The 22657-nt window shown below is 48.0% G+C and overlaps 1 protein-coding gene and 1 long non-coding RNA gene across 2 annotated transcripts; one reads left to right on the top strand and one right to left on the bottom strand.

Moving 5' to 3' along the window:
* On the bottom strand, positions 1 to 9730 carry TEX48 (testis expressed 48). The gene is made up of 3 exons (XM_072731762.1): positions 4871 to 9730; positions 3541 to 3851; positions 1 to 2258 (listed from the first exon to the last, which is right to left on the bottom strand). Exons 1-3 carry the CDS (start codon positions 5188 to 5190, stop codon positions 2155 to 2157), a joined length of 735 nt encoding a protein of 244 aa, XP_072587863.1. The 5' UTR covers positions 5191 to 9730; the 3' UTR covers positions 1 to 2154.
* Positions 9731 to 10970: 1240 nt separating this feature from the next.
* On the top strand, positions 10971 to 21171 carry LOC112923018 (uncharacterized). The gene is made up of 2 exons (XR_003235579.2): positions 10971 to 11351; positions 20204 to 21171. It is a non-coding gene; the product is annotated as an uncharacterized lncRNA (long non-coding RNA).
* Positions 21172 to 22657: the final 1486 nt, after the last annotated feature.

Here is a 22657-nt window from a genome sequence, read left to right as displayed (position 1 = left end):
TATCTGTTTTTAAAGATTTTATTTATTTGAGAGAGAGAGAGAGAGAGAGAGAGAGAGCGCACAAGAGCAGGGAGAGGGAGAAGCAGACTCCCCGCTGAGCAGGGGGCCTGACGCGGGTCTCGATCCCAGGACCCCCAGGTTCAGGACCTGAGACAACGGCAGAAGCTTAAAGACTGAGCCCCCAGGCGCCCGAGAGCGGGCCTCTAATTACTTAGATAACTTGGGATGTGCTTCTTGCCGCACCCTGCTGTGTCGTGGAGCGCCCTTTGGCTCCTTGAAGCCCCCTTTCCTGTCTGTAAAACGGGAATGGTAAAGCGCACCCCGGAACGTGGTGTGGAGAGTGGGGGGGCGTAAAGGACGGACTGAGGGTGCCCTGGGGGCCGGTCCTGCACTACCGGGGCCCGCCTCTAGGTGGGGGCAGGAGCCAGAGCAAAGGGCCCTCGGCTTGGGGCCCTCGGCTTGGCCCCGCGGGCTGTGAGCCTCAGGTGTCCAGGGCCCCAACCCCGGGAGGGGACAGAAGGACCCAGCGGGGCCACCCTGGAAGGCTCCTGGAGCTGGGGGCCCCGGGCTCGGCTGGCACGGGCGGGGAAGCCGAGGCCCAGACCCGGGGGGTAAGGGGGGTCAGGGCAGTCCGGGCTGGCGGGCACCCCCTGCACCTGGGCGTGCGGGCTGTGCAGGGGGGACGGGCACGCTGGGCCTGTGGAGCCCGGGGAGCGCCGTCCTCCGCTGGCCTGGCCGGGGGCTCGCTCACCTGCAGCTGCCCGGGCACACGGGGCCTGTGATGTCACAGAGCCAGGGGCCCAGGGAATGCTGGGCTGCGGGGAGGGGCAGCAGGGACCGTCCCTGCGTGGCTCTGCGCTGTGTGCCCGGGCCGTGGCCTCCCCTGCGCCCACTAGGGGTGGTTCCCCGTCCCACGTGTCCCACCTCCTTAGACCAGTACAGGCTGTGCTGCTCCTGGGCCTTGTGGGCCCTTAAACCAGGGGGTGGGAGCTTGACGAGCCACAGCAATCCACGGCGTCTCTCCACCCAACGCCTCATTCCTTCCAAGGGGCGAGATCATAACCTGTGGAGGGGAGCCTGGCGGTGTAGACGTCTTCGGCAGGTGACCTAGTTCATGTCACCCACGGCAGGACCGCCCTATGCCATGTGTCCCCTGACAGGATGCGCTGGGGGGACAGCGTCGCTGCTGTGGTCTTCCCGCCAAACATGGGAAACCAGAATCCAAAAATGAAGGCAAATGGGGGGGGGGGGCACCTCGTAAGACGGTTGTGCCTGTGTCCCTCAGAAACGGAGAGCTCCCGAAGATGAAGACCGAACTGTTCTGGGTGAGGACACGCGGCGGGGACACGGCAATGCCCGTGACTCATGATGTTGGTTTCGACCCTGCACGGGTGGCAAAGCAGCTGGAAGACATTTGGGGGACCCTTGGTGACACTAGCATCTCAGTGTTGGATTTCTTTTTCTTTTTTCTTTTCTTTTCTTTTTTTTTTTTGTTTTTTTTTTTTGAGAACTGTCCTGGAGTTCTTCTCTAAGAGAATGTGCTTGTTCCCAGGGCGCGCACACCGACCTGGTCAGGGGAACCAGGTCTGATGGCACCGCTCACCCTCAGACGGTGCAGAAGGAACTGACCGGGGGACACAGAGACGAGGCAGGAGGGAGCAGGCGGGGCGAGATGCAAGCAATCGTGAGTCTGGGTGAAGCGTCAACAGGGGTTCTTTGCACCTATTGCAACTTTTCAGTAAGTCCAAGATGGTTTCAAGACGAGAAGAAGCTGTCTGCAAGGCTTAGATTTTTTGTTTTCGGCGAGCTAGGTGTGACCATGTGCTTAAAAACAGTAAGGAGAAAAAGAAAAAAAAAAACAGTAAGGAAGACAAGCCAGTAAGGCTTTGGAAGAGCAACTCCCTGGCGAGGAGGCGGGGATAGAGGAGACACAGCCTGTGCTGTCACCAAGTGCTTTATTTGGAGGGAGCCCCCCCTCCCCGCCCCCGACAGTGCTACTGGTGGCACAGAGGTGGCTCAGACGTCTTCTCCTCCTCCTCGGGAGGAGTTTCTGAATCTGTCTTCACGGCCCCTGCTCGCCGCCCCCTTCCTCCCGGAGCCTCGCTGGCAGCGTGCAGCCCCGGAGGCCTGCCTGGTAGCAGCGGACTAGAACGCTCAGGGTCTCCCGGTGTGGCACGGCTGGAATGGCCAGAGATCCTGGGAGTAGCGGGTTGGGTTTCTCTTGTAAAAATCTCTCGGGGAAACGTGTGTATTCCCTTCTAGAAAGAAGGAAGGAAGGAATTATGGCTCTTGGTGGAACCTTGGCCCTGGGTGTGGATGGAGCACCCTGGTCACCTCCATCCCCAATCATGGTCAGATTCTGGAACACTGGGCGAGCCACGTGGACCCCAGGCTGGGACTCGGGGGTCCTGTGTGACAGGGACACGTCAAGAGGTTCCATGTTTGGGGCAGCCTGGGTGGCTCAGCGGTTTAGTGCTGCCTTCGGCCCAGGGCGTGATCCTGGAGACCTGGGATCATGTCCCACATTAGGCTCCCTGCATGGGGTCTGCTTCTCCCTCTGCCTGTGTCTCTGCCTCTCTCTCTCTCTCTCTCTGTATCTCTCATGAATGAATAAATAAATAAAATCTTAAAAAAAAAAAAAGAGTTTCCGTGTTTGTACTGCGTTGGCACGTTGAGTGATGATGAGGGGACTTGCAAAGAGCAGAGGCCTGGAAAGAGAGAATGGGGCCCGTCCTGTTCTGACGCCACCCCTTGCCAGTGGGGTTTTGGAAGGTCCCTTCCCCCTGTGGACGTCCGTCTTCTCTATGCAACGGGAGGTGGGATTTTGAACTGGGATGCACGGAGTCACACGCGGGAGGGAGTGGCGGTGCTCATGGAGCTCCCAGGCCCTGCCCTGGATTCAGGGGCAGCGGGACCCCTTTCATCTCTTATTGCAATTGGACTTTGTGTGAGGTTCTGCTTGCCGGGAGGGTGTGGCTGTTTTGAGAATTCTGAAACGTCTGGGCCGCGCTGGCCCTTAGCTCTCAGCAGCCGGCCGCCCAGGGCGTTTGGGAGCTGAGCGGAGGAGTCATTTGTCCCTCCCGGACTGGGCTTCTATCCTGCTCCTGTTGCCCCTGAAGTGTTTCACCCCCAGCTGAACTACACTCCAGTCCACAAGCATTTTCTGGCCTTGTTTACTTGCCACCTACCTGGCTGGGTTTGTCCTCCTGGGACTTACCCTCTAGCGGCCAAATCAGACACGAGAGCAACAGCCACACCCAATACACACGTGAGACAAGGCCCCCGGGGCTTTGGGGCGTGGATGTGTGCTCCATGTGTGAGGTCTGCTGCTCCTCATGGGATTCCCAGCTCGAGAGGTCGTGCAGGCAGGTGTCAGACTCCAGGAATCACTCCAGTGTGTTCTAGAATATGACTGTGGCTTCCTGGAGGGAGTGGTCCCGTCTCCCCTGCCACCCCACTTAGCTCAGATATCAAAGGGATTTGGTCATCTGGATGGTGGGGGGTTCCCGGTTGGCGCTAGGATCCCAGTCTGGGACTCACCCTCATGCTTATTATTGCTGGTGGAGGAGGCTCGCTTTTCTGGACCCATCAGGGGTTGTCCCAAAGGCAAGCGGGAGGCTTCGTTAGCACACTTGGGATTCTTGCTGGCCAGCTCTTCCTTCTGTAAGCCTGGCGGTGATAATTCCACACCGTCGGGGGTGTGGGGGGGAGGCTCAGGAGAGGTGGCGGGAGTGAAGGGGTGTCGCCCACCTTGTCGGGGTGCACGTGGGCCAGAGGTGGTTATTACAGGGTAAGGACCACGTGGATCTCCCTCCTCCAGTCCTCTGAACGCTCTGCCTCCTAAGCACATGCTAGGTTCAAAATATGTATGTTCTTTCAAAAAACATAAAGTTTAACCTTTTTCTCCCGTTTATAAATGTGAATGTGTATCCGTTACGGAAAAACTAGGGGATACCGAAGAATGTGAAGTAGACACAGAAATGCCCCAAACGCCCATCCCTTCAGATGTGATCACAGTTCTCGTCGTCTCTTATGCATTTTTTTACGCGGCCCATCGTATCCCACATGTCGTGTGTGCATTTTATGTTTTTCATATACGTGATGTCAGAAACGTTTTTCTCGGGTCGCTGAATTTTTAAGGACCAACGGTTGCATAACATTCTGTTTTGCAGAGAATTCAAGAGTCTCTTAATCTTCTTTTGTCCGGAGTCTAGGGTGTTTCTGCTACATAAACACTGTTACGGTGAACATTGTACCTAAGGCTTTGTTTTTATGTAAAAACCTCTAAATTCTTCAAAGTATAGCAACCGACTGAGCTGTGTCCTGTAACACAGAGCTCTGTCCTTTACCAGATGCCTAACTGCGGCAAATTGCTCCCCTCCCGTGCCTGTTTTCAGAGCTGCGAAATGACGCATCCATTTTGGGTCATCATGTCCCCTTCTCAGAATTATTGTAGGGATCAGATAATACCGCTGCTGCCCGGTGTCAGCTCTGAAACAGTGGGGGACTTACCTGATCGCAGCCGGGTCCCTAGTGCTTGGACAGTGCCTTGCATGTAAGAGGGGCTCAGTCACTATCATTGTTACTATCTTGGAAAAAGGGATGGGCGTTTTTCAGATTCTCGGTTTCTATTGTGCAGTATTTTCGGGGGGGGGGTGGTGGTGGTTTCAGACCCTCTCTGTGGATTTCTGGCAAAACGTGCCAGGAGAATTTTTCTCCTGCTGTTGAACCTGTGCTGGCCGCCTCCCTGGCCTCCCTGCCTTTTGTTTATTGGTTTGGGTTAGGAAGCCCCCATCTGATATTTTAGGTTTGAATCATCATTCAAAAGCTGAAGGAAATCTGAGGGTATCTCAGCAGAAGGGGGACGAACACCATGAGGTCTAGAGAGGCCAGGCGGGGTGTTCTTGTCTGGTACCTACTGCAGGTCAATGGCTGAGGCTCTTGGGTTTGACTGGGGACCTTGGAGTCATCCATGGAGTGGGGCTCCTCACAGTCTCTGCAGCATAAGCTGAAAATCTTCGAGGCCAGGTTTTGGTGGGCTGCTGTAAGAGGTAAAGGAATGGGGGCCATGGTCTCCGGGACCTGGCCTCTAGACGCCCATTGGAAGTTCTCCATGATGGGCTGAACTGGGTCAACCTTTCCCAAGGGATAATAGACTTCCCTGTTCCCAAATCTTGCATAGCTTCCCATGGCCACGGGCCCAGGCCCTTGTGTCTAGGTTACCCTCTCTTAAAACTATTTTTCCCGTTCTAAATAGTATTTTCTTACCCATGGAGAGGAGTTGAAGCCTTTACTCTGCCAGCTTTGCCGGTAAGGGCGCTGTGCTGAATCAGCTGATCTTGATTTGGAGCCCAATTCCCTGGGCAGGACTGTTTCCTAAATAATCATAAGATTGTAAGTGAAAAATGCTGGTCCTTTACCTGTTCTCCCAGTCCAGCTGGGCTCCCCCTACCGCAGATTCCTGGCTCGTACAGAAATACATAAGGACATGCTCCATAGTCAAGTCCATCCATGTTCTGGCCCATTTCTAGGTGCACATTCTTGGGTAGATTCCTTAACTTTCTTGAACTTCGCTTTTTTGATGGGGAAAATGGGAATGCAGTGCCTCCTTCCAGAAGTAAAGGGTTAAAAGTCACCCCCATGGTGCTTGGCACACAGTATATGCCCAGTAAATGGCCATTCCATTCCCTTTCCCATCCCTTCATGTGGCTTGCTGGCTTCCAAATATCCCGGCTGGTCCAGGTCCTGGGGGGATGCGGCCGTGAAGCACAGGCTTGCAGGTGTAGGGCCTACTGCTGCCATCAACTTGCTGACTGGCTGTGGCTAAGTCCATGTGTAGCTCTGTGTCCCCGGAGCCTCATCAATCACAAGAGGAAGTTAGGCTGCACGGTATCTTCAAGGACCTTTCTAGATCTGATGGTCCAGAATTAGAAAACCTTGTTTTAGTCCCAAACTCCTTTGTCCCTGGGCACTTCCTGTTCTCACTCCCCTTTCCGTGGCAAGACCCCCTTTTTGGAAATTCTTACCATGTATGGGCTGAGGCCCCTCACAAGACCCAATTCACCATGTGAGCTGCCTCACTCATGGCCACTTGCTTCTCAGTTTCTCAACTACTATCCCCTGGTCTGAGCCACCCTTATCTCTTGCCTGAATTAGAATAGTCTCCTAACTGGTCTCTCTGTTTCTTTCACTCTTGACTTTTTTTTTTTTTTTTTTTTTAAGATTCTATTTATTTATTCATGAGAGACAGACTGAGAGAGGCAGAGACACAGGCAGAGGGAGAAGTAGGCTCCCTGCAGGGAAGCCCGATGGTAAGACTCGATCCTAGGACCCTGGGATCACACCCTGAGCCGAAGGTAGAGGTTCACCCACTGAGCCTCCCAGGCGCCCTTACCCTTGACTTCTTAAATTAATACAAGATCTTTAACTTCCGGCACATAACGCTGTTTGATGTAGCCCAACTTCTATATTGTGCTTAGATACAGCCAGCAGCCTCAACGTGTACCAGTGTCCCCATCTTGCAGCATCCTTGGATCAAAGGGGTCCTCCCTGGGTTCTGTGAGTCCCCATTTCCAACAGTCTTTTAGATTTGTCGCCAAGTGAGTTTTTCAACATGATTTGAGCTCTGATGCATTTCCTTGAGCTCTCTTCAGTGAATTTGTTGTATCTCCTTAGGATTTATAAGCAGGTAGAAATTTATATAAGGCGACTAGGTCTTTTGTTTTGGAGACGCCCCATTTAGCAAATAGGCCTGACGTTACTATGCTTATTCTGCTGCTCGCTTTAGTTTCAATTTCCTTCATGTAGATTCTGGCCTCATGGGATTTGGCTTTGTGCCGGATCGCCTCACGTATGCTGAGTGTGGAAGGAAGTGTTTCCTGAGGAAGGAGTGGAAGCACAGGTCTTGACAAGCCCTCACCATAGGTCAGCCCCGAGGACTAATGGTTGGGGGTCTGTTAGCCGATGATCAGTGTGTATAAAGGTAATTGCTAAAATTCTGCCTTGGGTCCGTCCGGACCCTCGTGAGCACATGTTTTGTCTTGTTAACTTCATGAAAGGTCACTTGACTCAGCCTATGTTCTGGAATAAGTGATTTCCAGGTTATTGATCAGTGGCCTCGCTTAGGCTCTCTTAGGCCCGGGAATTCAAGACACCACGCGTAACTGTGGTCACCTGTGGAGTGTTCTCTCCTGCTTGTCGTGGTTTCATCTACATTAAAGTTGCTGCCTCTTCCTGGAAAACAAACTTCTGCTTCACATATATATTCACATGCACTTTCATGTGTGTGCTTATACTAATAAATGAAAGAATTTCACCAGATGACTTGGAATTACGGGCACTATGGCAAACCTTTAATGTCTAAAATAAGAGATTGAAGAGGGGCTCTTGAAAAAGAAGACAAAAACACCAAATATTCAGTAGAGAGAGCTTCTTTGATTGGTATGTTCTGATCTCAGAAAGAAAGAAAGAAAGAAAGAAAAAAAAAAAACCATACTCCTACTCAAACCTTCTGAAACCTATTTTCTTTACATCTCTTTTTCTCTCTCCACCCAGCTTTATCGTTACCACCCACTTACACTCTTTCTATTCCTTCCCGTGACTGCCTAAATAAACTCCCTTCATTTCTGTAGAAAAGAACAATCAGCTTTGCACCATATCCCCCAGAAACTCCTGTACCAGGAGGTGGGTCCAGAGAGCTTGAATTCAAACCCTGGGTGACAGTTGAGTTGAGGGCACATATTTAGAATTATCCCAAATTTCCAAATGACAGAAAGTGGCTGTATAATTCGGGGTCCTGTTATTCTTTCACTTATTGCCATTTGTACCAATCAGTTCACTTAATGGCTGACCTTCAATGCGGAGGGAGGAATGTTTAAGAGGAGCAGGATGGAAAAGGCCAGAAGATTTAAGTAACCCACCTACACATAATTCAAAAAAGTGGGCTTGAGGAGAAAGATAGGAAACGTACCACCTAAAACTATTTCAAAAGTCTTTCCCTGAAGGGAAAGATTGGACAAAGATTCAAAATTGCAAGCAAAGATGAATTACGAGGAGATTTAATAGACTTCCGGACACTTTCAAAGAAATCCTAGGGCAGCCCAACAGCTTAAGTAAAGGGAACCTTTCCTTCTCTCTTTGGGGGAGGCTCAGACCCAAGATAGGGAACTTAGATAAATCGGCATGGGAAACGCCAGCTTAGACCTCCTGGTCATTTTCAAAGAGTCCTCACGTGGCTCCTTGGAGAAAACAATTGGTTCCTGAAATAAAAACAAGATCAAAACCCTCCTGTCCATAAAGAAGGTGGAGCCTGTTGATGAGGACCCTTGTATTTACTGTGAGCAGAAAACCATTTGGAAGAACTCGTGGTCTAGATCGGTCCGGTGATGCCCCTCTGAGGAGACCTTAGCCCTCAACACAGTCCTCTCCTTCCCCTAAACTCTCAAGGGGAATCGTGAATAAATATAGTCAGACGACGGTACTGCTTGTTAGCATGAAATCACCCTCTTCAATGCCAACTAGAACCAGGACTATCCCAAGTCCCGGTACAGGACCCAACACCCCCAGCAGACTATGGGGTCTGGTACAGACCCATGGTACAGCTGCCCAACACCCCCAGCGGACTGTGTCAGCTCACTCGGCATCGGAGAGCGTGAAGCCCTTCCTGAGGGTACCCATACCAGGAGGTGGACCAGACTTCTGAGGACAGAGCGGCCCCCCGTAGGAGCTGGACAAGCCGTGGGGCTCCTTTTCTCTCACCTTGACTGACACAGCAAATAATACAGCCCATGCTCTGGAGCACAACCAACCGGTTGAAAATCCTTAGCTCAAGTAACTATGGATAATAGAATACCTTTGGATTTTTATTTTGGCTAATCAGAGAGAGTATGTACCTTTGCCAGCACGTCTTGGAGTCCCTGGATTGATACCCCATGTAAGGGGCCCAAAGAAAAGGCAGCCTGGCTATCCAAAGTGGACATAGGGAATTTATTTTCTTGGTCATGCCTAGGAAATTGTGGGTTAGGATTCTGGCGTGCCTTCCAGACCCTTCTTTTAATTAACCTAATTATTTAATCTAATAATTAAACTCTTTTCATTATTATTGTGTGTGTTTTTTTTTTTTAATTGTTTGCCTGACACTCATTTAGCGGCTGCTGTCCAGAGAAGTCAAAGGATCTTAGGCGGCCATTGGCCCAGTGTATAGCTCCACAGATGATTCAAAGACAAAACCAAAAGACATCAGGCCGGCCAATGCTCAAACTGAACATCGGATCGCTGTGGGCGGAAAAGAGGAACTGTGTCTTCAAGGAAAGTGGACGACAGTGGTTGAGCATCTGTGTAACCCCGGAGGGTCTTTCCTGCAGTTTTGGTTGAGGGAGGACCACAAAGGGAGAGGCCGAGAATGAAAAAGAAGTTCCCACTCTCCTAAGACCGATGGCTCTGTAACCAGGGCTTAACAGGGAATCTCCAGAACCCGGTTTCAAATCCATTTAATCTATTGATGAAACGTTGCCTTAGTGACCATTCTCCTGAAAGCAAGAGGCAATAGCAGGTCCCCTTTCGCAGCTGCTGGCCTACCATTCCCAAGCACTCCTGCCCCTGAGATGCCACCTCCCTCCCATCAACTCAGCACCTCCCGGATCCCCTTGTAAATCAGCCGTTAGCTTTGTTCAGAGGCTTTGGCGTGGAAGCCCGATTCTCCCTTGTTGAGTGGGAAATAAATTCAATTTTTGTTTCACACATTGAGCGGAGGTCTCTTTCTCTACAGAGGCTCACATACATGCAAATAGCCCGGAGATGGTTCCCTGTTAGCAGGGCAGCAGGGGTTTACACGTGCGTTTGTCTGAATCTAGCATCAACGCATCCCGCACCTTCAGCCCAGCCAGCAGTTTCATGGGAAAGTTTGGGGGTGGGGTGGGGTGGGGGCAGAAACGCTTTCTCCTTTGAGTCCTGGCCGCAAAGAATTTTGAACTTTGGAGCCCGCTTCAGAAACGGAAGACTCTCAAGGGAGGTAGTGCTGGGGTCACAGGCACATTCTTTGGGGGGATCATTCTTAAAGATCTACTACTGGGGAGCCTGGGGGGCTCAGCGGTTGAGCACCTGCCTTTGGCCCAGGGCGTGATCCTGGGGTTCCAGGATCGAATCCTACATCGGGCTCCCTGCACAGAGCCTGCTTCTCTCTCTGCCTCTCCCTCTCCCTCCCTCCCCCTGTGTGTGTGTGTGTGTCTTTCATGAATAAATAAAATCTTTAAAAAATAGAAAAAATAAAGATCTACTACTTAATAAGCTGTGGAATTTAGAAGAATTTTACTTCCTGAAGGCTGTTTTTTTTTTTTTTTTAATCTGTAAAATGGGGCTGAGGATCATAGTATCTAGCCTGGAAGGCGGTTGCGAGGATCGGCTAATGGTGGTAAGTGCTGGGCGCCTCGGCCTGCTGCATCGCCAAAGCTCCGGAAGGTAAATGCTGATGCTGAAGGGGATGTGGCCCATGTGGCCGTGACCGGGCTGGGCCACAGGTGCGCGGTGTCCTGCGCTACCGGGACCCGCCTCTAGGTGGGGGCAGGAGCCAGAGCAAAGGGCCCTCGGCTTGGGCCCCGCGGGCTGTGAGCCTCAGGTGTCCAGGGCTGCCTGGGAGGGGACAGAAGGACCCAGCAGGGCCACCCCGGAAGGCTCCTGGAACTGGGGGCCCCTGGCTCGGCTGGCACGGGTGGGGAGGCCGGGACCCAGACCTGGGGGAAGGGGGGGTCAGGGCAGTCAGGGCTGGTGGGCACCCCTGCACCTGGGCATGTGGGGTGTGCAGGGGGGACGGGCACGCTGTGCCTGTGGGGCCCGGGGAGCGCCGTCCTCCGCTGGCCTGGCCGGGGGCTCGCTCACCTGCAGCTGGCCGGGCACACGGGGGCTGTGATGTCACAGAGCCAGGGGCCCAGGGAATGCTGGGCTGCGGGGAGGGGCAGCAGGGACCGTCCCTGTGGGGCTCTGCCCTGTGTGCCCGGGCTGTGGCCTCCTCCCAGCCGGCCATCGGGCATGGGGACAGAAGTCCTGGTGGCTGCTGTGACACGCCTTGAGGACAGCACGGCCAGAGGTGGGCCCGACAGCCCGGGTCCGTCTTCTGTCTCGGAGACACCTGCCGGGTGCTGACCTTGGGCACATGGACTTCACCTCTGTCTGGACTTTCAACTCTGCAAAGTGGAAATAATGCTGCTCCCTGGTCCCAGATGTATTTTTAGGATGGAGTGAAGTCAGGTGGGTGGAAGACATTTGGCGCGGTGCCTACGTGTTGTGAGCGTTCCCGCCATCGTTGCTGTTGACAAAGTGTGCAAGAACAGGTGACACCTTCCCAGTCTGTCTTTCAGGTAAAAGGCGGGGGGGGGGGGGTTGCTTTATATCCAAGTTCTCACAAAAGCTCTCACCTGAAGGGACACTCTTTCAAGTCCTTTATTTAGGACAACCAGGTGCTATTTGGGGAAGCCGAATTAGGTTAAAACATTCTCCATCAGTGCTGTCTTTGGATGCTGATAGAGGTTCACCTGGTATACAGGAAAAGGAAAAAGCAAGGGCGGTCCACACAGTTTTGCAGCCACGGGGTCAGTGGGGTAGGGCTTTGGGCGGGAGGGGGATGCGATCTTAACATCCCAAGAATTTGACGGTGGGTTCAACAGTCCTTTGAACCTCACTTACAAAGCGGTCCCTGTAAGTGGCAGGTTCTCAACTCTGGCTGCGGAAGAGGTCTCTCCGAGGTGGTTTTGAAATGTAAGAATGCCTTGAGGCCTAACTAAATTAGAGGGGTTTTTTTTTTTTTGATTTTTAAAATTTTATTTATTTATGTATTTATTTATGTATTTATTTATGTATTTATTTATGTATTTATGTATTTATGTGTTTATTTATTTATTTATTTTATTGGGAGGGGAGTGGGGAGTGGATCCTGGGCTTCAGTATTTTTACAAAGCTTTCCAGGCGATTCTTGTGTATGAACAAGACTGCGACCCACAGAATTACACTGTGGAGATGGCAATGCCTGTAAACAAGTGGTTCTCAGCTCAAGGCTACACTTGGGATCACGAGAGGAACTTGAAAGAGTGCCACACCCCGTGTCCACTCCAGCCCAGCAGACTCACTCTGTGGGCTTTGATAGTTTTTAATGCTCCCCAGGTGTTTTCCCCAATTAAAATGTTGCCCTAGAACATCGTGTAAGTTTGAGGCGTCTAACGTGCTGGCCTGCTCCATTAATGTGTTACAACAGTATGACTACAGGAGCGTTAGCCAACACCTTTATCACACCACATAATTATCGTGTCCTTTTTGCGTCGTGCACGATGGAGATCTAGTCTTAGCAACTTTGAGGTTTATATAATACCGTATATTTTTTTGACCTGTCCTTATCCTTTTAAATACAGTATGATTTTAATTCTCTCTCTTTTTTAAGGGATCAGAATTTGACTTTATTGCTTTGAGTATTTTTTTCTTTCACTTTTTTGATTGAAGTTCGATTTGCCAACATATAGTGTAACATAACACCCAGTGCTCGTTCTGATTTTAATTCTCTTTCAGTGTTGAGAACCACTGAACAACATAGCTGAGTGTGAGAACCACATAGCAAAGTGTTTTTTAAAAAAACCTAAATTTATCCTTAATGTTGTCTAAATGGGTCCTTTTAGCTTTTTCAAGGACAGCATTGTCTATGGGCTCAAAAGCACTATTTTCAAATAAGAAATCGAGACAATATACTTGGGAAACCTGTGTTAGATGAAGGCTGACGTTAAAGATGTCTGTGAAGCATTTAAGTGGAATTGTTTCAGGGAGCGGACGAGGGTAGCAGTACATCCGAATTAATGGGTTTTATGTAATGTGCCATTGTAAACACATCTATTGGATCTATATAAATAGAACTTGGTTATTTCATCCACGAACGTTTACATGTGTATGCAAGCTGTGGGACCTTGGCCATAGTTATTAGCCCCTGGAACCCTCATTTCCTTACCTTTAAAATCATTTTAAAGCTAACAGAGTTGAGGTGAGGAGTTGATGATGAGGCCATGTGTGCTGTAAGCAGGAGGGTGGAGAAGAAGTATTCCATAAATATTGTTTCATTATTTTCATTGTCACCATCATCACCATTATTATTGTTTGATGATGACAGGGATGGATAAGGAGGAGTATGGGCTGATGCCTCTGTGTCTGGCTTTCCCATCTATGGATATGAAATGAGAAAATTGAGGAAGAGGAGCACATTTTGGATGAGGACAAATTCAGGCTTTTAAATACTTCTGTTTGGAAGATAATTACACAGGGATCCCCGGGTGGCTCAGCAGTTGAGCGCCTGCCTTTGGCTCAGGGCATGATCCTGGTCCCGGGATCAAGTCCCGCGTCCGGCTTCCCACAGGGAGCCTGCATCTCCCTCTGCCTGTGTCTCTGCCTCCTCTCTCTGGGGCTCTCAGGAATAAATAAATAAAATCTTAAAAAAAAAAAAAGAGGAAGATAATTGCACATTTGCAGGAAGTTGTAAAAAATGTGCAGAGAGATCCCGTGAACCTCGTTCACCCAGACTCCCCCAGTGTTAACATCTTGCGTCACAAACAGAATCAAAACCCCGGGGCACACCTGGGTAGCTCAGTGGTTGAGCATCTGTCTTTAAGCTGAGGACGTGATAGTGGTCCAGGGATGGAGTCCCGCATCGGGTTCCCTGCAGGGAGCCTGCTTGTATCTCTGCCTGTGTCTCTGGGTCTCTCTGTGTGTCTCTCATGAATAAATAAATCTTCTTTTTTTTTTTTTAAAGAATCAAAACCCGGAAATTAACATTGCTACAATCCATAGTACATGTGTGCTGTGTGTGCCTGTGTGTCATTTCATTACATGTGTGGCTCGTGTGAGTGCACCACAATCAAGACACTTAACTACGGTCGCCACAAGGCTCCTGTGCATTACCCCCGTTGTTGTCACACCCACCCTCCCGCCCCACCATCTCTAACCCCTGGAAACCACTGATCTTCCATTTCTGTAGTTATGTCACTTCGTGAATGTCACATAAATGGAAACATACAGTATACATGTATCTTTTTCAGGTTGCTGTTTTTTTTGTTGTTGTTGTTGTTGTTCTCACTGGGCCAAATTTCGTTGAGGTTCATCCGAGTACAGGGTGTATTAGTAGTTCATTCCTCGTGACTACTGAGTCGTAATCCATGTGTGTTTAACAATTCACGCATTGAGGGATGTTTGAATGGTTCCTGGTCTTTGTCACAAACAAAGCTACTATGAACACTCAAGTATTATTTTCTATGTGAAAATAAGTTCTTCATTTCTGAGGGATAAATGCCCCAAGATGTAATCGCTGGATTGCATGATAAATCAATTTTTAGTTGTTTTTTTTTTTTTAAAGATTTTTAAAAATTTATTTATTTGAGAGAGAAAGAGAGAGAGAGAGAGAGAGATAGAGCAAGCAGGGAGACAGCAGAGGGAAAGGGAGAAGTAGGCCCTTCTCAGTTCCAGGACCCCGAGATCATGACCTGAGCCGAAGGCAGACGTCCAACCAACTGAGCCACCCAGGTGCCCTCCATTTTTAGTTTTGAAAGAAAGTGCCAAAATATTTTCTGGAGTGACCGTCCCATTTTTCATTCCTATGAATGAAGGATCCTATTTTTCTGCATCTCCTCCAGTGGGATCGCCCCCCCACCCCACTATTTTTTATTTTTTGCCATTTAGCCAGGTGTGATCTGGTTTTCACTGTGAGCGAATGTACAGGTTTCCAGTGGCTAATGATGTGGGATATCTTTTACTATGCTTATTAGTTACCCACGCGTCTTCTTTGGTACAATGTCTCTTTGTGCCTTTTGCCCATTTTCTAATTGGATTCTTTAAAAAATTCATTTTTAAAATGATAGCTTCATTGAGATATAAATCATATACCACAAAATTCACACTTCTGGAAAATTCAGTTTTTCGTACATTCAAAAGGTCATGCCACTATCACCATGGTCTGATTCCTAAATTACCCCAAAAGGAACTCCATACCCATTAGCAGCCACTCTCTGTTCCCCTTCCTTCCAGCCCCTGGCAACTATGAACCTACTTTCTGTCTCTACGGAGCTGCTTGTTCTGGACGTTTCATAGAAATGGAACCCTACAATATGTAGTCTTTTGTGTCTGGTTTCTTTCACTTATCATAACCCTTTTCAGGGTTCATCCATCTCGGTCTTTCATTTCTTTTTTCAAATAATGTTCCCTTTATATGAACATATCATATTTTATCTGTTCACCTGTTGATGGACATTTGAGTTGTTTCCACTTTTGGGCTGTGGAATATCACTATGAATGTTTGTAAGTCTTTCAATTGGCATGCGATCGGTTTTCTTGGAGATTATATATATTATATAATATATATATATTATATATATTATATAATCTAATAAATAATAATAATCTAATAAATAATCTAATAAATAATATATTATATATATTATATAATCTCCAAGAAAACCGATCGCATGCCAATTATATATATATAATTATAATTATATATACCAATTATATATATTATATATTATATATTATAATGCCAATTATATATATAATTATATATAATTTATAATATATATTTTATATTATATAATATATAATATATATAATAATAATATACATATTTTATATATACCTGGAAGTAAAATTGCTGAGTCAATGGTAACTCTATGTTTAGCACTTTGAGACATTGCCCACCTGTTTTCAGAGTGGCAGTGCTGTTTTGCAGAGCTTCCAGCAACGTCTGAGGGTTCCGTTCACTTGACGCCCTTGGCAACACTTGCTGTTATCTGTGTTCTATTTTAGCCATCCCAGCGGGTATGAAGTAGCATCTCATTATGGCTTGATTTGTGTTTTCCTAATGACGGATGATGTTGAGCATCTTTCCGCGTATATATTAGCCCCTTGTATATCTTGTTTGGAGGAATGTCGATTACAATCCTTTGCCCTTTTGAAAGTTGGATTGAGTTTTAAGAGTTACTTCTGTCCATGGTCGTACCTTTGCCACGGCACCGACACGGGCAGAGTATATTTCCTTGTTTCTGATTTTGGACTTGACTAAGTGACTCGTTTTGGTCCATGGTTTGTGGGCAAAAAGGATTGTATTAGAATTTCAAGCCACTTCTGCTCCTGCCGTTGACACAAAAGAACATGACCCCATTAGCCCATTAGTTCAGGAAGAGGATGAGAGACAGATCAGGGTCACTCCAGATGAGCACCCCAGCTAAGCCCAGCTGAGATCAGTCAACTCCCATGCAACTCACACATGATGATCATAAGTGGCTGTTTTAGGGTGGTTTGCAAACAGCTGTGGTTAAGTGAGACACAGGGCATGAAGTCTCTTTACAGACACAAAGTACTGTCTACATGAGAGGAAAGATAGATTGCTCACTCCACTTTCTTTTAAGTTTACTTCTTTTTTAAAATAGAGATTTTATTTATTTATTTGACAGAGAGAGAGAGGGAGAGCATGCGCACAAGCAGAGGAAGGGGCAGGCAGAGGGAGAGGGAGAAACAGGCTCCCTGCGGAGTAAGGAGCCTGACATGGGACTCGATCCCAGGACCCTGAGATCATGACCTGAGCTGAAGGCAGATGCTTAACCAACTGAGCCCCCCAGGTGCCCTTAAGTCTTCTTCTGTTTGAATGAGAGCTCTGATCATTCAGAGACCTCAGGATGTTTGCTAGGTGTGGGCATTGCTACTACATTTTCCCGAGGTGTGCAGCCCAGTCCCTTGGTGGGGAGTAGAATGATGTGAGATTGAGCATGGGCATGGTATTATGTAGCACTAAATCCCATTATGGGAGAGAGAATCCCTTCTTAGTCCTTTCACTCTTATTCGTATTTATTTTTATGGAGATATAATTGACAAGAAGCACTGTATTAGTTTCAGGTGTACAACCTCATGATTTGATAGTTGTGTACACTGTGAAATGATCGCCGCAGTAAGTCTAGTTACCACCTGTCACCCTGAGTAGTTACAAGTTTTTTTTTTTTTTTTTTTTTTTTTTTTTTGTGATGAGAGCTTTTAAGATGTAGGATGTATTCTCTTAGCAACTTCCAAATATACAATACAGTGTTATTAACTATAATAACCATGCCGTACATGACTTGTATAACTGGAAGTCTGTGTCTTTGGACTCCCTCCACCCATTTCACAAACTCCCAGCACCAATCTGTTCTTTGTACCTATGAGCTGGTTTAGTTTGTTGGTTTTTTTTTTTTTTAGTTTCTACATATAAGAGAAATCATACCTCTGTAGTCCATCCACTTACACGAAGGGGCAGATCTCCACTCTTAGGTGATCCCCACTCTGTATGGCCTGCAAGCAGTTGCTGATTCGTTGTGTGACCTACATAATAAACGTGATGGGATGCACTCATGTTCCCCTCTACAAAGCTTGTGGAAGAGCATTGTTTTGAACGTGAACTCATCTCTTGTCCATACTGTCTGAGCTGGAAATTTGGTTTATTCTTTCAAAGGATTTAGGCCTCTCAATTTCCAGGAATCCTAACCCCTGGGCGCCCTTCAAAGCTCCAGGGCGATTGCCACAAATAAAACCCTTTTGTAGCTCTTACACAATCGATACTTAAGAACCCTTTGGAAAAATCCTCTGTAAATTCACATTCTAAAAATAGGCTTGACTTTTGGATTGCTTCTAAATAAAAACACATTTTTCGATTACGCTGGAGACAAAGAAAAAAAATTTCCAGTATCAGTTTGAGACTTGTGGGAAAATGAAGAGAAGACAAGTTTCACTGTTCTCGGTGGAGGTTTTGGTATTGAAATTTTGTCACACTGGCTGGCTTCTGAGTGTGGTGGGGGTGGGGAGGAAGGAAGGGTTAGGACTGTCACCAGTCATTTAATATATCACTTATTACTCAGATCTGACACCAAGTACAAAGGCTGGAGCAGGAAGACGGAGCTCGCATCACTACTTGCTGTGGTCCAGGAGAACATCTCTGAAATTCTATGGTTGCTCTGAGTCATACGTGAATCACCTCTTTGTTACACTGAAACTTCACAGTGGCATGATTTACCATGGTGCAGAGACAGAGGGCTTCATTCTGAGCCTTTTGGGGCCGCAGCTGAGAGGCCCGCGCTTCCGAAGAGGGGATGCATGCCCCTGGCCGCTCTCTGTCACCTGAGGCGCCACGCGACAGTGGCAGATCATTTCTCAGGAACTCTGGTGGGCAATCCTGCTTGGCTCTGAGTTATACTCTTCCTCCCTCCCCTTTTAGGAGAGTGGGTAGACACAGAGGAGCCCTGGGTAGTGTAGGGCCGCATGCCATGCAGAGGCAAAATGTGGGCTTCCCCCATTCCTCCCAAGAATGTTTTCCCCTTAACACCAAGTCATCTGGGAGGTCCACGGCTCCAAAGATTACTCAGCCTTAGGTGGAGTCACACTTCTGCTCTTCCCACTCAGGGCAAATCACTTCCCTTCTCTGGGTCTCATTTGCTCATGTCTAAAATGGCACCCACAATTCCCACCTTGTCTAGGGCGAGGAGAACCGTGTGCATCAAGTTGCTTGTTGCACCGCATGGTGTGTTTTGGAGGGACACCTGTGCTTTCCCTGATGTCACACCAGGCCGGCTCTGGAGATGTGGCCACCCACATCGCTGTGCTCCCTTTGTGAGCTTTTATGCTCATGAGGCTCCATCACTTTCCCTGACCCAGAGGGGATGGCGCAATGAGATTGAATGATAAGTGGACAAACTTTTGGCCTCTGAATGGCCATTGATTGTATCTCCATATGGTACACACAGATCCCAGTGCAGCGCCATATATACCCGGGAGATGGTGCATAAATATAACTGGATTTGAGTAAGAATCTCTATATATTGCTGCCTTGCTGCTTGAAAGATGTAAACAGAGGGGATGTAAGGAAACATACACTCGCATGCTGGTAAGCGACAGGGGGACAGAAGAGCGCTGTGTTATAAGGCAAACACCAAAGTGTTGCAGAAAATTTTTTTTTTTCAAAATAATCAAGAAGGAGATTCAAGGTTTCCAAGTCAGTAGGTTTATCTACTGGTGTATCCCCATCCACTCTTCCAGGGTTTTCTCTGTCTGCTAATAGGTACTAGCAGTGACGGTGCATCCGTATGTAACGTGCAGCAACTTTTCCATCTGGAACATCTGACCACCCGAATGTGCTTCATCCGTGGTCTCCGGGGATAAATGAGAAGCTGCTCTTTGTGAAGGAAGGTTTGAGGCCACCGAGAGGTTCCACCCTTTTCAAGTTCTTCACTTGGCCTTATAACTGATTTCCAAGACAGTAGATTCTTAGCTCCCTGGGGATATGGAAGAGATGATTTCTTAAGACTGTTCTGATGAAACCCTAAAAAGTGAAATGCAACATTCTCAGAAACCAGCAGCATACGAGACAAATCCTCTGGTTCTGGTTGGGGGGCTGGAACCCCGCAGGAGAGGGTATGGGCTTCTCCCACGGCAGTCAGCGTGGCGTGGGGTCGAGCCCACCTCGCGACCACCTTGCCCAAATAGGCAAGAATCATTTCACGGGGAGTCAGCATAATAGTAACATTTATGAGTCTTAACGATGTGCCAGCTATTGTACGAATCGCAACTCAGCTGTGTGTTGGCTTGTGTGACCTTGGACGTGTTGTGTGGCTTCTCTGAGCTTCAATGTTCCATGTCTAAAAATGGGGTTATCATACCTCTTTGAGTTTTTAAAGGATTCTTTGAGACCTTGAACCCAAAGTTCTGGGTCGACATTCCATACCTAATGTTGCCAGTTTTGTTCTTGTTATTTGGACATTTCATGTGAAATTCAGGGCAGCCATGAATTTTGCAGCCAACAGAGCATTCTGCTGGCCCTGGATTTCCGTGCCATTCTGATTTTTTTTTTCTCCCAAGGGGAGAGATAAATACATATTTGAATCTCAAAGTAAGAGGGTTTATGAGTTGGAAATGAAATGACTCTAATTTATCAGAGTGTAATAACGTCTGCCACTAAGCCAGTAATGATGATTTCCAGGTGGATAAAGACAAAGCCCATAGATCTAGACATTTTTTGGAAAGAAAATCACAGAACTGTGAGGCTTTATAACACTTGTAGAAGGTCTTAATAAGACTCTAAGCAAAGGTTTCTTCCCTGTATAAAGTGCACATATAGGCTATACAATTTGATGGTAAATTAAAATATATTTTTCTCTCTTCTCACTCCATACAGGGCCACATAAATGTCACCTGGCTGGATTTTGAATATCTGACTGCTCCCTTCTCAAATCTTTTTGAGTAACACAGCTCCCTGGTAATGGGTCCCGGGCAGGAGTTGAACAGCATAATCAGATCTTTGTTCTCTGACCATTACCGGGTGCCTGAGGGTTATGGCGCCGAGAAGCTTCTAGGCCCCCAAGACAGCCACGTCTATATGACTTGAGGAGCAGCCATGAAAGAGCTCACGTAGCTCTCTCTATGTCCGACACAGGTTTGTGCTGGATGCTCACCTTTCAGTTCCATAAATGCTTTCAGACTGAAGAGGAAATGTCACCTGGGTGTATAAACAGGTGTGTCTCTGTGAGCCTCTGACGGAAGGCCGACCTCATCAGGACCTTCACTCTATGACCCTGGAAAGGAAAGAGCCAGAAGGGACCTAAGAGGCCATGTGGACCTACTCTTTCCCTCATCCCATTATATATAGGTCGGGATGCTGAGGCCTGAGGAAGCAAAGCATCTTCCCAGGTGAGAGGCTGAGCCCCCGGTTGAGCTGTCATATGGACCTAGATCTTTCTGATCTAAAACCTGTTTATACTTAGAGCAGAAACTACTAGTTGTTTCCCAATTTCCATCCTCCATTTCCCTCTTCGTATTAGAAGCTCCAGTTTGTGACTAGGCTTACAAAGCCGGTCTTCTTTGCAGTAGAGGTGGCCATGAGACAAAGTTCTGGCCAATGACATATAAGTGGTAGTGTCTTGTGTGACCTCTGGAAACCTTCTTTTGTCCTTCCTCTATCTTGCTGGCTGGAATGTGCAGGTGATAGCTGGAGCTTGAGTAGCTATCATAGATTATGGAGGTGGAAGGCGCGTTGAGGATGGCATCCAGATAAGGATCCTGGATGGCTTTGCAGAACGTTATACAATCCCTGGAATGCCCACCTCTGGGGTTTTTATATGGGAGAATAAAAGCATGTGTGTTTAACAGTGGTTATTTCCCTTTTTTATCCCCCTGCGGTTATTTCCTAAAAAGTTATTTGCCATTCGCACCTGGACCTTGTCCTTAATGAGATTCTGCTACTTCATTCTGCCTTCAGATCATTTTTCTTGTTGTTAAGAGGCCAGGAGTTAGGCCTTGAGAGTTCTGTTAGGGGATGGTGGGACAAGATCCTCCTAGATAAAAAGACGTTCTGTCCCTGGGGTCAGGGACAGAACTGGAGTCCCAAGAGGAAGAGCCATGACTGATTTTCCTCTATTGTTCACAAGTCAGCATAGGACATAGAAGACACTGGTAAACGTTGCTGGGTCTTGTATCAAATATTTATTGCCACGGTCGTGTTGAGTAATAAATAACCACAAAACCTCAGTCGCTTATGACAATGCCTGTTTATCACTCATGTCTCAGGTTGTCAGCTAGTCAGCTCTGTGGAAACTGCCTGAGCCGGTCGCCCTTCTGGGGAGCTGGCCAGCTGCTGGGTCATCATGGGCGGCTGTGACTGTGTAGCTGTGGGGACTTGACTCGGCTTCATGTGTCTCTCGTATCCCAGCAGGCCAGCCCGCACTTATGGAAGAGACCACAAATAATAGAGTACAAACGTGCAGGTAATTTTTCTTGCCTCTGCACGTGACGTGTCTGTGAGCATCCCACTGGCCAAAGCAAGTCTCAGGGTAGGACCCAAAGACAGAGCGGGAGAGCACTTCACTGTTACATGGCAAACGTATGAGCGTAGGAAGGGATGAGACTTGGGGCCTTAGTGGATCCAATCTACAGCACATGGACAACGGAAGGGATAGAGGGATGGACGGAAAGAGGGAAAAAAAGACAGACGGTGGGAGGAAGTTCTATTCACTACGTCCGTGATGAGGGCAAAGGAGGCACTAGAGGGCATTTTCCTGAGTTTCTAGTGCTCTCTGGGGTTAGCCGCCCTGGGGCCATCTTGGATTGGGGACTGCCCATGGCGCACAGGGGCTGGAGCTTTGTCACAGCCCCGGGCTGTGGGGTGTTTATATTATGACTTGCTTCTGTGCTGGGGAATCTTTGCTTCTGCGTGAGTCATTACGAAAGGCTTCACAAGCTTTACCTCGTGGTTGGGAAGAGTCCTATTTTGGAGACAAGAAGCCTTTTGAGAGACAACTAATTCATAACATGAAGACAGTTGTGCTGTGGCCTGAGAACTGAACTGGGAAGCAAGGGACCTGGGTTTCAGTGCTGCCTCTGCCAAGTCAGAAAAAAATAACACCACAAATAGGAGCTTCCCTTGGGCGATCTCTAAGCATCACAGTACTTGTCGGCAGGAGAGGAGGCTACAAAAAAAATACATTTTCTCTCAGTTTGCATATTTGAACTCCTGATAATATATATTCTCTTCTTTTAAAAAAAATATTTATTTATTTATTTGAGGTGGGGGCAGGGGGAGGAACAGAGGGAGAGGGGCCCAGCACCAGAGCCTGAGGCAGGGCTCCATCTCACA

This window comes from Vulpes vulpes, chromosome 12 (genome assembly GCF_048418805.1).
Source record: "Vulpes vulpes isolate BD-2025 chromosome 12, VulVul3, whole genome shotgun sequence".
NCBI lineage: Eukaryota > Metazoa > Chordata > Mammalia > Carnivora > Canidae > Vulpes > Vulpes vulpes.
Note: the sequence above shows the minus strand (reverse complement) of the source record. Positions and strands in the feature narration are given on the sequence as shown.